We start from the raw sequence: 12157 nt of genomic DNA, 5'->3' as shown, positions 1-12157 counted from the left end.
CCCGTGCTGCTGATGCGGAGCTCACGCCCGCGTGTCCCTCGGAAGGTTTTACCCCTGCCTGGCAGCTCGGAGTGTCTGCAGGGAAATTTCTAGAGATGATAAATCCCTGCAACACAGAATCTTTTTCATTTTCACATAAAGGCAATGTTGGTAAGGCAGGGCCAGGGCTTCAGTGCTGGCATCTCGGGATGCTGCCACGGGAAGTGATGGGGAAAGGGTGCAGAGAGGGAAATTCAGCCAGCAGCACCTTCCAGTCTGGGCAGATGGCAGAGGAAGCTGCTGGTGCCTGGGAGGGGGTGACAGCCACCATCATCCCACCACCCTCCCAGCACCAGCCCACTGTCACTCTCACATGTCTCTGCTCCTGCAGGACAGCCTCCCTCCTGCTCCAGGGCCGCAGTGTGCAACTCCAGCAGCAGAAAGGGATTTATCTGCACCCAAATCAACGTGTTTGCAACTGAACCTTGCTCCTGCCCAGTCCTCAGTGCACCAGGGTGGGAAGCAATAATCCATGGCTAAGGGAGGCTGATGTTGGCTCCCTGACTAGACTGGTGTGCAGAGTGGTTCAAAGAGAATGAGCTCCCAGTGAAGGGATCCAGATGCTTGGAAATCATTCAGGAGGCCGAACTCTTCCTGGAAATGGGAAGGAACGAAGAATCCAAGACCATGGAGGTGCCAAGCTGACTGCTGCAGTGATCTGCAGTGTCTGAGTTACAGGGCCTGGCATGTGTGGAAAGGCAGTGCTGTACCTCTGGTGGGGAGACATGGCACTCCAGGAAAGGGGAAAAGCCTTACATGGTGCCACTGAGGCTGCTCCTGCCAGCAGCAGGACTGGGATGAAGATCACCTGCAGCTGCCTTGAGTAGCTGGAACTGGGAACAAGGGTGCTGTGGGGAAACCAGGGCAGCTATCACAGCACAGGAGCAGGGCTTCGAGCCAAAAGGAATAAGGAAGCATGGAAGTAGCTGGAGGCTTCTGAGATCTGGTGCGAGGTGAGGAGTGAATCTGGGGGGTTTTCAACATGTGCAGGGCTGGGAGGCAGGAGCTGGGAATGCTCCACACCTCTTCTGCAACAGCTTCCAACTCATTTCTCTTGAGTGGCTGGCTCAGCCGCAGGACAAGGGCAGGTTGCAGTCCCTGTCACCCTGAATTTGGTTTGGGATACACGTGGGAATGGCCGAGGGGCAGAGCAGTGTGATGTGAAGTAGAAAATAAAACAGATGTGATCCTGATTGCAGCCTGCACGCAGAGCTGCTCTCGTTGGAGCAGTTTCCAGCCCAGCCTGCTCGGTGTCACCTTCCTGCAGGAGGGAGCAGCTGGGGATGCCCCATCGGGAGGAACCAGGTGGCTGAGAGAGCACAGCCACAAGGACTTGACCTTCCATGTAGGTTTCTTTCGCAAAACAATCTCCAAGAGCTTGGCCCTGAAGACCAACCTCCTCTCTCCTACCCCTGCCAAAGCTTAAAAATTCCCTTTCATTGTAGCACTCATCATCCATAAAAATGTCTGGCTCTTGCCAAGCTCTTGGCTTTGATGGAAGCGTGAAGGGGATTGGTTCCACAGGCCAGCTCTGCACACCTTGGAAAGGTATTTCCTCTCCTGGTCAGGCTCCCAGCTCCTGCTTAGTGCTCCAGTGTCTCCTCACACGAGTTCAGCCCAGGCTCACATGGTCCCATCACCCAGACTGTGCTATTCCAAGGGACAGTAAGTTATTCATTTTCCTCTCAGGGATTTAACTGATTTCCTCACTCCTCCTACAAAAAGCAACTTGGAGGTTGCTGGCTGGCCAAGGAGGACACTTCTGACATGTGACCCTCCGGGCTCTCCTCCAGCACTGCCCTCACTGTTCCTCACCCTCGTGGTCCCCACAGCTCCTCCTTTCCCAGTGCCTGTGTCAGACCCCAGAGGCGGGCAGGGGACTCATTCCCAAGTCCCTGGGTGTATGGGACTCCAGGCCACTCACGTGGCACGTGGGAAAAGGTGAGAGCCAGATCCTTCCCTGGCGGTGTCCCAGGCCAAGGGCATGAGCTGCAGCAGGGGAAATCCTGAGTGGAAAAGGGAAAAATCCTCCTGGCTGAGGGTGAGGAAGCACTGCTGCTCCATCCCTGGACAGTCCTTCTTCCTCAACAAGCAAGCCCTGAGCAGGCTGTCAGCCTGAAGCGCACAGAGCTGGCACAGGGCCCTTCCGACGTCCCTCCCCACCAAAAGCACTCAGTGACACCAGCAAGTCCCCAGCTGGAAGCGCAGGGGACATGGAGCTGGTGGCCATCCAAGAGCAGGGCCAGAGAGGTGGCTGAGCTCTCCAGGCTTCCAGAGGACAAAGTGCTGGAGACAACGTGCTCCGGCTGGGAGGGAGAGGAGAGCCGGGCAGGGCGGGTCTGGCTGCGGCAGCCTCCATGGAAAGGAAACGCATCATCTTCCTCTCCAAAACAAGGGCAAAGGCTGGGCCGGGGCTGAGGAGGTGAGATCCAGCCTGGAAAGTCACAGGGAACTTTCTCTGGCAGCTTCCTGCACATTTCAGAGTGCACTGAACAGCCTTCCGGAGCCGTGACACCGTGCTTCCGCTGCCAGCGTCCTTCCGGCCAGCGGGACAGACTGACAGCCCAAACCCCCACTCTGAGCCACCTGGTCAGAGCTGCTCACAAAGGCAAGTGCTGCTAGGAAAGCCAGGAGTAAAACTTCCTTAGACATCAATGACTGTCCTCAGTGCCCAAATCAAATCCCAGCCCTGTGAGACAAATCTGTGGCGGTGTGGAAAACTCAGTATGGCAGCAATCTTCATGAAAAATGGCCTGGGAATATGTCCAGAGGGTTTATAAAGCACGTTAGTTATCAGCCACAGAGCAGCCAGCGCTGCCCCCCGTGTGATCCCAGGTACACGGAGCTGCACAGGAGCCTCCAGTGCTCCAGCAAGTCAGGGCTGATGACACCGAGTGCGGACCAGAGCACCTCAGGGATGCCCCCCAGCACAGAGGTGTCCCCTGCTCACATCCACCAGCCCTTGGTAGATCCTTTGCTGCTCTTTTCTCCACAAATACCCAGCCTTTAAACCCACTGATGAACCTGAGAACCTTTTCCTTACAGAATCCCAGAACAGTCTGGGTTGGAAGGGACCTTAAAGCTGATCCAGTGGCACTCCCTGCCATGGGCAGGGACACCTCCCACTCTCCCAGGGTGCTCCAAGCTGGCCTTGGACACTTCCAAGGATGGAGCAGCGTGTGGGCAGCATGGATTCCTTGCTGGAGGGCAGTGTGGTGACTTACTGATGAAGTTGGCCTGGCCAGTGAAGATGGTGTACTGCAGCTCGTAGGAGCTGACGCTGAACTCGTCCTCGGAGATCCAGTGCACGGTGATGGTGTCGTGGGAGGCTGTGCACAGCTCCTCGCGGACTGACGGCGGGTTTGGTGCTGTGGGATGGCACAGACCACACACTTTGGTCAGTTTGGGCCTTCCTTCCCTAAAAACCCAGGGCTTTTTCACTCATGCTTGGGCTGAGACGGGCTTGAGGCAGGAGTAGAGTCCCAACACCAAAAACTCCCTCAGTTTATCTGTCATTGTGTTCCCCACTGAACAAAACTTTTTAGTTTAACAAGGCATCCAGAAGTCAGAGCACAGGGTTTTCACTGCTGCTCCATCGGGTCTGACACCCCCACCCTGAAACAGGCTGAGAACCCACTTCCAAATCCACCCATTTCCCTGAACCAATTGTGGAGTAAGTATTTTATCCCATAACTGACCTGGACATGCTTGTGCTAATCTTTCACTGAAAGCTGATCTGCCTCACGGTGCCAAAATCAGATTTGGGTGAGTGAGGATGTCCTCATCTCCCTGTAGCTCTCATCCCTCCAGTGCTCCAGCACAGGCTGGCCCAGCAGCACTGCTGCTCCCAGACCCCCAGGGCAGGGATCAGTCTGTGCTGGGGCATCAGGGCAGCACTGAGGGGCACACTGAGGTCCTGCCCAGCAGAGCTCATAGTTTGGGACCAAGTGACCCAGAAAAAGGGCAGGAAAAGGGAAATGTTAAAGCAGAGCGTGCCCTAGAAATATAATAATTGGTTAATTCATCATTCCTCCTCTGTAATCCTTATGGATCCTTATATAATCCTTATCCCTCTTGCATCCTTACGGACTTCAGCCTCCCCCACCAGGTCACAGAGACCATAGTTTTTAATCTTTCTGGACCTTTCCATGGCTCCTCCAGGAACAGCAGGGTGAACCAGGAGGACGGGGACACGTCACTGTCCTGGGGACAGCACAGGCCCCGCTCTGCCACAGCTGACCTGGCGCTTGTCACTGGCTGAGTCCTAGCACAGCTCTGCCAGCCCTTGGTGGAGCACAGGCCAGGGGCTGAGGGGAAGGGAGGGGAGCACCCCTGGGCACTCACCTGTCAGATAATCCAGCCCCTCCAGCAGCTTCTTCTCTCTGGAAAAATCTAAAGCGAAGTTTTCAAAGGCATCATTAAAATTGATATCTGGTATCAGGACTTGCGAGGATGCAGTTGCCATGGCGACCCTGGAAGGAAAGGAGGGACCGTCAGTTCGCTGCAGGGTGCAGGAGGGAGGCACAGGGATGGGGGCAGCCTGCCTGTGCCTCAGCTGCTGCCAGGAAACCAGCCTGCACCTACAGACCCTGGCCAGGAGCGTGGGCTACCTGGGGACAGCTTCCCTGAGAGTGGGGGCTCCATCCCTGGGGTTTGCAGCTTTGATTGGCCCCTGAAGTGCCTCTGGACCGGCATCTCCAGCACTCTCCCACCCAGGGAAGGGGAATTGCTTGCAGTGCTGTTAGGAGCTGCCAGGCAGCACTGTCCTGTGAGGGATGGGAACCCAGAGCTCGTGGGAGGCTGCAGGGGTGGCTGTGGATCTCCTGGGAGGTGACTGCAGGGGAGCTGGGTCATCTCTGGCCAGGGACCCGAAGCAGGGGCCAGCAGCAGCAGCAGTGCCCGAGCCCAGCCCACCTCTCGGCCACGTTCCTGGCAGTCTGCAGGAACCGTGCGTGGTCGTTCTCCTTCAGGATGTGCTCGGCCTGGTTGATGAGGACCGTGGAGCGCTCCAGGCACTGCCGGCAGTTGGCGACCTGCTGGGCCAGCTTCCGCAGCTTCATCACCTGCAGGGGAGCACACAGCCGCGCTCAGGAGCCGACAGGCACGGGGGGAACCATCCCAAGCCAGGAGCTGACAGAGCAAGGAGCAGAGGAACGGCACAGGGCTGTCCCAGCGGCCCCGAGGAGGGAGGGCAGAAAGCATTTCCCACGTTAAATCCTGCTGGGCCTGCCCCAGGACACGGCCTGAGCCTGCTCAGAGGGTCCTGGGGCTGAGGGATGCTGGAGAGCGAGGCAAGGCATCCTCTCTCTGAGGAGAGCACGCTGCCATGAGCCTCCTGCCGCTCAGCACAGGCCAAGGGAACCCCAGGAGCGGGGAAAGCGTTCACAGAGCTGATGGAAAACGTCACATTCGCAGCTGCTGAACCGACCTGCTGCGTGAGCAAGGTATGAGGGAATCTGCATCTTCTCCCCTCCCTCCTCCCAGGCTTCACACATCCGTTGGGCCATTTGCCAGGAAAGGCAGGGCAGAACAAATGGAAAACCAAATGGCAATCCAGCAGGAAAGCAGAATTCCTTGCTCTTCAGCTGGAGCACTTCAAAACAGCCACAGCCCCTAGAGGTTGCTCCCTCCTCCACCGCTTCTGCAGAGCGTTTGGGCACTAATCTGTGCCCTTCGCCTCTACCCAGCTGCCAAATGTAGGAAAACAACATCTTGGAGCTTCCAGGCCCTTCTAAGCATGGCTGGAACTGGACAGCAGAGCCTGGAACAGCCAAGGAAGAGGGTGGGAAGAGCAAGCAGACAGACAGATGGACCGGCAGACGGCACCGTTACATAAAATATGTTCCCTGGAGTGCTTGGGGTAGATGCAGGATTTCAAAGCTCCCACAGCTGCCAGGGTGTCCTGGAGCTGTGCTGGTGGTGGAACCCGCTCCCGACTGCCCGGGCAGCAGCAGTATTCAGGTACCCTGCTGGAACACCCAAGCTTGGGGAGAGCTGTGTGTCCCTCCCAACACAGGCAACCCAGCAACGGGGTCATGCAGGCTCCCCTGGGCACCCCCAGAGCCACCCCTTGAGATCACCAAAGACCCCCAGAGCCTCTGACCCATTTCCAGAAAGCTCTGGAAGAATGGGCTGTGCATGAGAACTGATTTGCAGAGAAACTGAGAACTCCCCAGGGCAGGCAAAAGGGATCTCTAGAATGGTCCCCCAGGAGCCTGGACACTGTTAACTGGATTGATGCTGGAACCAGGACTGATGAGCTCCACTCTGTCTTTCTCTTGCTTTAATTCACCTCCCTCTCTCCCTTCCCTTTCACCCTACCCCTTTATCCAAAACCCATCACTGTGTGCTTAAACTGGGAGATCAGTACAGAACAATCTCCATGCCAAATAAACTATTTGCAGCTGACCAATAAAACCTGATAAGCTTTTGCTGAACATCTGACATTTATCATTCCTTTCCACCATGAGCATCTATGAATCTTGGGTGCTCCCTTCCCCTCTGGGGTGGGATGCTACACATGGAAAGCGCTGGGAAACACCTGGAACCACTGGAGGAAAGGTCCAAACACTCCCACAAAGATGAGGGTGAGAAGCAGCTCCCCCCAGCTGTGCTGCAATGCAGAAGGTGCAGCCTCTGCTCTCTCTGCAGCAGTGGACTGTGGCCCTTCAGTATCAATTCCACACTGTTCCATTAGAAGCACAGTGGTGAAGGGCCCTGAGGAAGCTGTCTGGAGTGATCCAAGCCTCTGCACCAGCTTGTCACGCTAACCAACACACTGTTCCTCCTCCAGGCTCACGCTTTCTCCTTGGCAGAGGAGCCTGGGGCAGCGACAGACACCTGGACACGGAGAGCAGCACCAGGGGACACCCCGAGTTTGGCCAAGGAGAGGCACGGGCTCTGCCCAAAGCAAACTCTTCTTGGCAAGGGAGCACAGGCTCTGCAGCCCCTCTGCCCGGGCTGGCCCGTCCCAGATGGGAGGGGCACACCCTGGAGGGCACCTGTGGCCAGGGACACCTGAGCTGGGACCCCTCACCTTTGTCTCCTTGATCTTGACGGCGATGACCTGCTTGCGCTGGCGGATGATCTCCATCAGCTCATCACACTCCTCCATCAGCTTGGCCTCGTGCATGGCTGTGTTCACCTGGAGGAGCAGCAGCACACAGGTGTTGGGAGGGTCACACAGCACACAGGTGTTGGGAGGGACACACAGGTGTTGGGAGGGTCACACAGGTGTTGGGAGGGACACACAGGTGTTGGGAGGGTCACAAAGGTGTTGGGAGGGTCACACAGGTGTTGGGAGGGACACACAGGTGTTGGGAGGGACACACAGGTGTTGGGAGGGTCACACAGGTGTTGGGAGGGACACACAGGTGTTGGGAGGGACACACACAGGTTTTAGGAGGGACACACAGCTCACAGGTGTTGGGAGGGATGTAAGACCCACAGGTTTTAGGAAGGACACACAGCACACTCTCATGGCTGTGCACACTGGGTCCAGTCCTGTGCCCCCAGGGAAGAGCAGTATCCATGGAAGGATGGACAGGACAGACAGGACAGGACAGGGGGGAATGCACTTCATGGAAGAGGATTCGAGCCCCAGCACTTCATTAAAGCACACTACAGGACAGAATTCAGTTTTCCTCATTTCATATTCCCAAATCCCTCTGAAACAAGGCAGCCTTGAGTGAACCACATTTTTGCTACAGGATCTTTTTTTAAACCTGGCCAGCAGATTATGCAACACTGGAGTGGGAGACAGCTGATGGTCTGCAAAGAGAGCTCCACTGAGGAAAAACAGCGGAAAATCTTCCCAATCTGCTGCACTGGCAGGGGGCAGGGAACAGCCCCAGGGCTTGGAGCCTGCAGCAAGCTGCTGTGGCAGGGATGCTGTGGCTGAGCTGGCAGCACCAGGGTGCCCCAGAGCTGTGTGTGTGCCCACAGGGATGGCTGTCATCCCAGCTTCCCTGGAACCCCCTCTCACTCAGCTTCTGGGGCACGGGAGCGAAGATGAGGCTGAAGGCTCAGCACAGCAAGGGGAGGGAAGGAAATGGGCCAAGGGACAGGAGGGGAGGTTGGGGCACCTCAGCTCGGCCCTGGGCCCATTGCTCCCACCAAGGTGCAGCTCAGGCCCGGAGCATCCCCTTCCAGGATGGCTCCAGGACAATGTAAACCCGTAGCCATCCACAGCCTCAATCTGAAAACCTGCCCAGGCAAGGAACCTGCCCTCAGCCATGCTCATGTTGTGGGGCTGAAGGCAGGTAAAGCTGCAGAGGACACCACAGTCCCTTTCCCAGTTGCCTTCTGCCAAAAAAGGAGCATTTTCGAGGCTGGGGTTCCCCCAAAGGGCCAGCAGAGCATGGAGGGGGTACTGCAGACCAGCACTGCTCCACTGGCAAATCCCTGGCCCAAAACCACCTGGGCAGTGGCCAAAGCACTGCAGGGATGAACCAGCTCCCAGGGAAATGCTGTGTTTGGGGTGAGGACGCAGCAGTGCTGGGGCTGCAGGAAATCTGGGCAGCTTTCGGTTGTAACAAGGGAGAGAAAAAAACATTTCACCCACCTCAGTGCTGAGGGGGAATGTGCTAGGGACAACAGTCCTGGAATAAACTCAGCTCTGGGAAAAGCCTGTCCTACACCTCATGGGGATGAGAAACAGCATCCCACAGCCTGACTCACACCAGGCAATCCTCCTCCCGCACGCCCCGGCAGCTCGGGGATGAGCTGAGGAGCCCATCCCACCTCCACAGTCCTCAGCAGGTTTCTGCTGTGCCCTGGGGACAGCAGGAGCTCACTGAGGCTGCCCTGACACAGAGGCCACAGTCCCACGGGACAATGCAGCTCCTGCTCCCCCCACAGTGGGGACACTGGGCTGGCACCAGCCCTATGGACAAACCCAGCTTCTCTGCCCGGTTACTACCTGCTCTCCTTGGGCCACATTTCCATCACTGCCACAGGATTTGGCCGTTTCTGCCTCACCCAGTGCAGCCTCCCGGCCCCAGAGTCACTCTGAGGGGCAGCACAGGGCCCTTCTCAGGGGTGAATGCTGTCCCCAAGGCGCTGCTGGCACCGTGCTCTGGACCTGCCGTGACATTTGCACTGAATGTGTCTGAGGGGCAGGGGACAGGGCACTGCATGTGCCTGCCTGTGTGCCTTGCCCACAAATAGCTCAAAAGCAAAATTCCCTGCAATCAGACTGATGGGGAGCAGAGATATTTTCTGCTTCACAGTTTACTGTGCTCTCTGTGAAGGTGCCTCCAAGGGCCCGGCTGCGCATCCAGCATAGCTGAGAAATGTTATTTCAACTGTTATTTTAAGCAGAGTATCTGACAAAGCTGAAAACTCCCAAACTCTGTCAAAATGACAGCTTAGAGGTCTCAGATTCTGAGGATCAGACAGAAATACCAAATATCTTTCAATTTATCCTATGTCAGGTCATTAAGACACTGGAGCTGGATTCAAAGGAAGGGGTTTGGAAGGACATCCAGCCACATCCTTCTCCATCCCTGGTGGGTTCTCAGAGCCAAAGAACGGCCCATCAGAGCAGCAAGGGCTGGTGACTGTCGCCAGAGCTCTGCAAGGGCGTCCTGGCTCCTCTCTCTCTGCCACAGATCCGTTTGCTATCCGTGTTCCCAGAGCCAGCCCAAGCCCACTGAGCCCTGGGGAAGAGGAGGCCCAGGAGAGACAGCTCCACCAAAGCCATTTGCAGAGTGATGCCCAGGGGGAGAAGCAGGACAGCACCAGGGACACAAAGGCCAGCAGTGCTGCAGAGCCAAGTGGGATTTTTCTGCTCCTTACTTTGGCTGGAAGTTCAGAGCATCTCAGCCCCCTCCTTCTCCTGGCACACTGTGACAGTGGCTGCCAGCTGCTGGTGGCACACTCGGCCCCGCTGGCACTCACAGAAAGGGTTTCTGCACTCGCCCCCTCTTGCCAGATCATCAGGACATTGCTGAGGGAGCGAGGAACAAAGCGCTGACGCTGCCTGCAGCAGCCACAGGGCCTGAAACGCCTCTGCAGCCCCAAAACCTGGCTGCTCCCAGTGCAGGAGCTGAGGGACAAACTGCAGGAGCTGAGGGACAAACTGCAGGAGCTGAGGGACAAACTGCAGCCCCTGCTCCGGTGCAGGAGCTGAGGGACAAACTGCAGCCCCTGCTCTGAATTCAGGACCTGAGGGACAAGCTGCAGCCCCTGGGAAGTGCCCCATGGCTGCTTTGCTGTGGGCAAACAGCTGCACCCAGCACAGGAGATCCCTTGCCCTGCAGCAGCATCCCTGCATCCTGCCACACCTTCCCCCACAGCATCCCTCCATCCTACTGCCAGCTCCTGAGGCAACATCCCACATCCCAGCACAGCATTCCTGCATCCTGCTGGCCCATGGCAGGGCTTGGGGAGGCACAGGACTTGCACACCCTGCAAGGCCTGGGGTACTGAGGGTGAAGAAAACTACTCAGGAACTGGCAAACTCCCCCTGAGCAGCCTGGGGTTTAGTCCCGTGGGGAGCTGGTGGTTCAAGGAATTGCTGCAGGCTCCCTGTCACCCAGCTGAGACCTCTTTGCAGGCTCGGTGTCACCCACAGATGAGCCCTGTTCCAGGCTCAGTGTCACCTGCCTGAGCCAGTTTCCACACTGGGTTTCACTCAGTTTTCCACCCGAAGCTGTTGCTGCCCCAGCACAGAGCCAGCTCAGCAGCCCGAGTCCCTTCTTGGTGGCCCCCAACCAGAACAACTCCTTCAGGCCCCTGGGAACCATCCCTGTGTCCCCCAGTGCTTGGGAGCACCCCCAGCCACCTCTGCTCACAGGGGAGCCCCAGGAAAGGAGCTGGGTGATCCCCATTGCCTCCCTGAGCTGGGTGATCCCCATTGCCCCCCTGAGCTGGGTGATCCCCATTTCCTCCCTGAGCTGGGTGATCCCCACTGCCCCCCTGAGCTGGGAGATCCCCATTGCCCCCCTGAGCTGGGTGATCCCCACTGCCCCCCTGAGCTGGGAGCTCCCCCAGCCCCTCCCGGCCCTCACCCACCTCCACCTGCTGGCAGATCTGGATCAGTTTGGCCATCTGGTTTTCCAGTTCGCTGTTGCGCTTCACCAGGTTGGTGAGATTCGTCTCCAGGGTTTGCTGCAGGTCCAGAAATGGGAGAAAGAGGAAAAACACAGAGATCAGTAAAGCTGGAGTGTCCCCAGTCCCCTGCCAGCAACCGAGGCCCTGTCCCTGCACACGGCCTGAGGGAGGAACACTGCAAGGACTTTGGGCAAAGGCTCTGGGGGTCCTCAGTGGCTCCTACCATGGGGAGACACCGTGCCAGCCCCACGGTGGCCCTGGGGTGTCACCAGCTGGACAGGACAGCGTGGCTGCCTGCCCTTTGCCACTCCTTTGGAGAGAGAATTTTGACTATTTTCATCATCAGTTTTGTTCTGCACAGGGTGAGGGAGGTGAACAAGAGCCTGATGAGCTGTGGGAGAGGGATGTCTCCTCTTCATCTGGAGCTACCGCAGCACAGGCAGGGAGAGCTCAGCTGCACTGAGCCCCTCTGGCCCAGCCACGCTGCCCTTGGCTCACCTGAGCAGCAATCAGCCAGCACATCATGGCCAGTGGATCATGGGCAGCAGATCATGGCCAGTGGATCATGGGCAGCAGATCATGGCCAGTGGATCGGGGCCAGCACATCATGGCCAGTGGATCATGGGCAGCAGATCATGGCCAGTGGATCATGGGCAGCAGATCATGGCCAGTGGATCTGGGCCAGCACATCATGGCCAGTGGATCATGGGCAGCAGATCATGGCCAGTGGATCTGGGCCAGCACATCATGGCCAGTGGATCATGGGCAGCAGATCATGGCCAGTGGATCATGGGCAGCAGATCATGGCCAGTGGATCTGGGCCAGCACATCATGGCCAGTGGATCACGGGCAGCAGATCATGGCCAGTGGATCATGGGCAGCAGATCTCTGGCAGCAGATCATGGCCAGTGGATCTGGGCCAGCACATCATGGCTAGTGGATCATGGGCAGCAGATCATGACCAGTGGATCATGGGCAGCAGATCTCTGGCAGCAGATCATGGCCAGTGGATCTGGGCCAGCACATCATGGCCAGTGGATCATGGGCAGCAGATCATGGCCAG

At 57.5% G+C, this 12157-nt stretch overlaps 1 protein-coding gene across 4 annotated transcripts in view; it reads right to left on the bottom strand.

Annotated features, from left to right (window-relative positions):
- MID2 (midline 2) overlaps positions 1-12157 on the bottom strand; it is a 59531-nt gene that overhangs the window by 6534 nt on the left and 40840 nt on the right. For all 4 annotated transcript variants that reach the window (XM_086850047.1, XM_086850048.1, XM_086850049.1 and 1 more), the window contains exons 3-7: positions 11056-11151; positions 7076-7183; positions 4954-5102; positions 4384-4511; positions 3264-3407 (exon numbers count right to left, since the gene is read on the bottom strand). In XM_086850047.1, the coding sequence (XP_086706173.1) occupies positions 3264-3407; positions 4384-4511; positions 4954-5102; positions 7076-7183; positions 11056-11151 (625 nt within the window). The remainder of the gene's footprint in view (positions 1-3263; positions 3408-4383; positions 4512-4953; positions 5103-7075; positions 7184-11055; positions 11152-12157) is intronic.

Source organism: Cyanistes caeruleus, chromosome 14 (genome assembly GCF_971803275.1).
Source record: "Cyanistes caeruleus chromosome 14, bCyaCae1.hap1.1, whole genome shotgun sequence".
NCBI lineage: Eukaryota > Metazoa > Chordata > Aves > Passeriformes > Paridae > Cyanistes > Cyanistes caeruleus.
The sequence above is the reverse complement of the archived record's forward strand: the minus strand, read 5'-3'. Positions and strand labels throughout refer to the sequence as shown.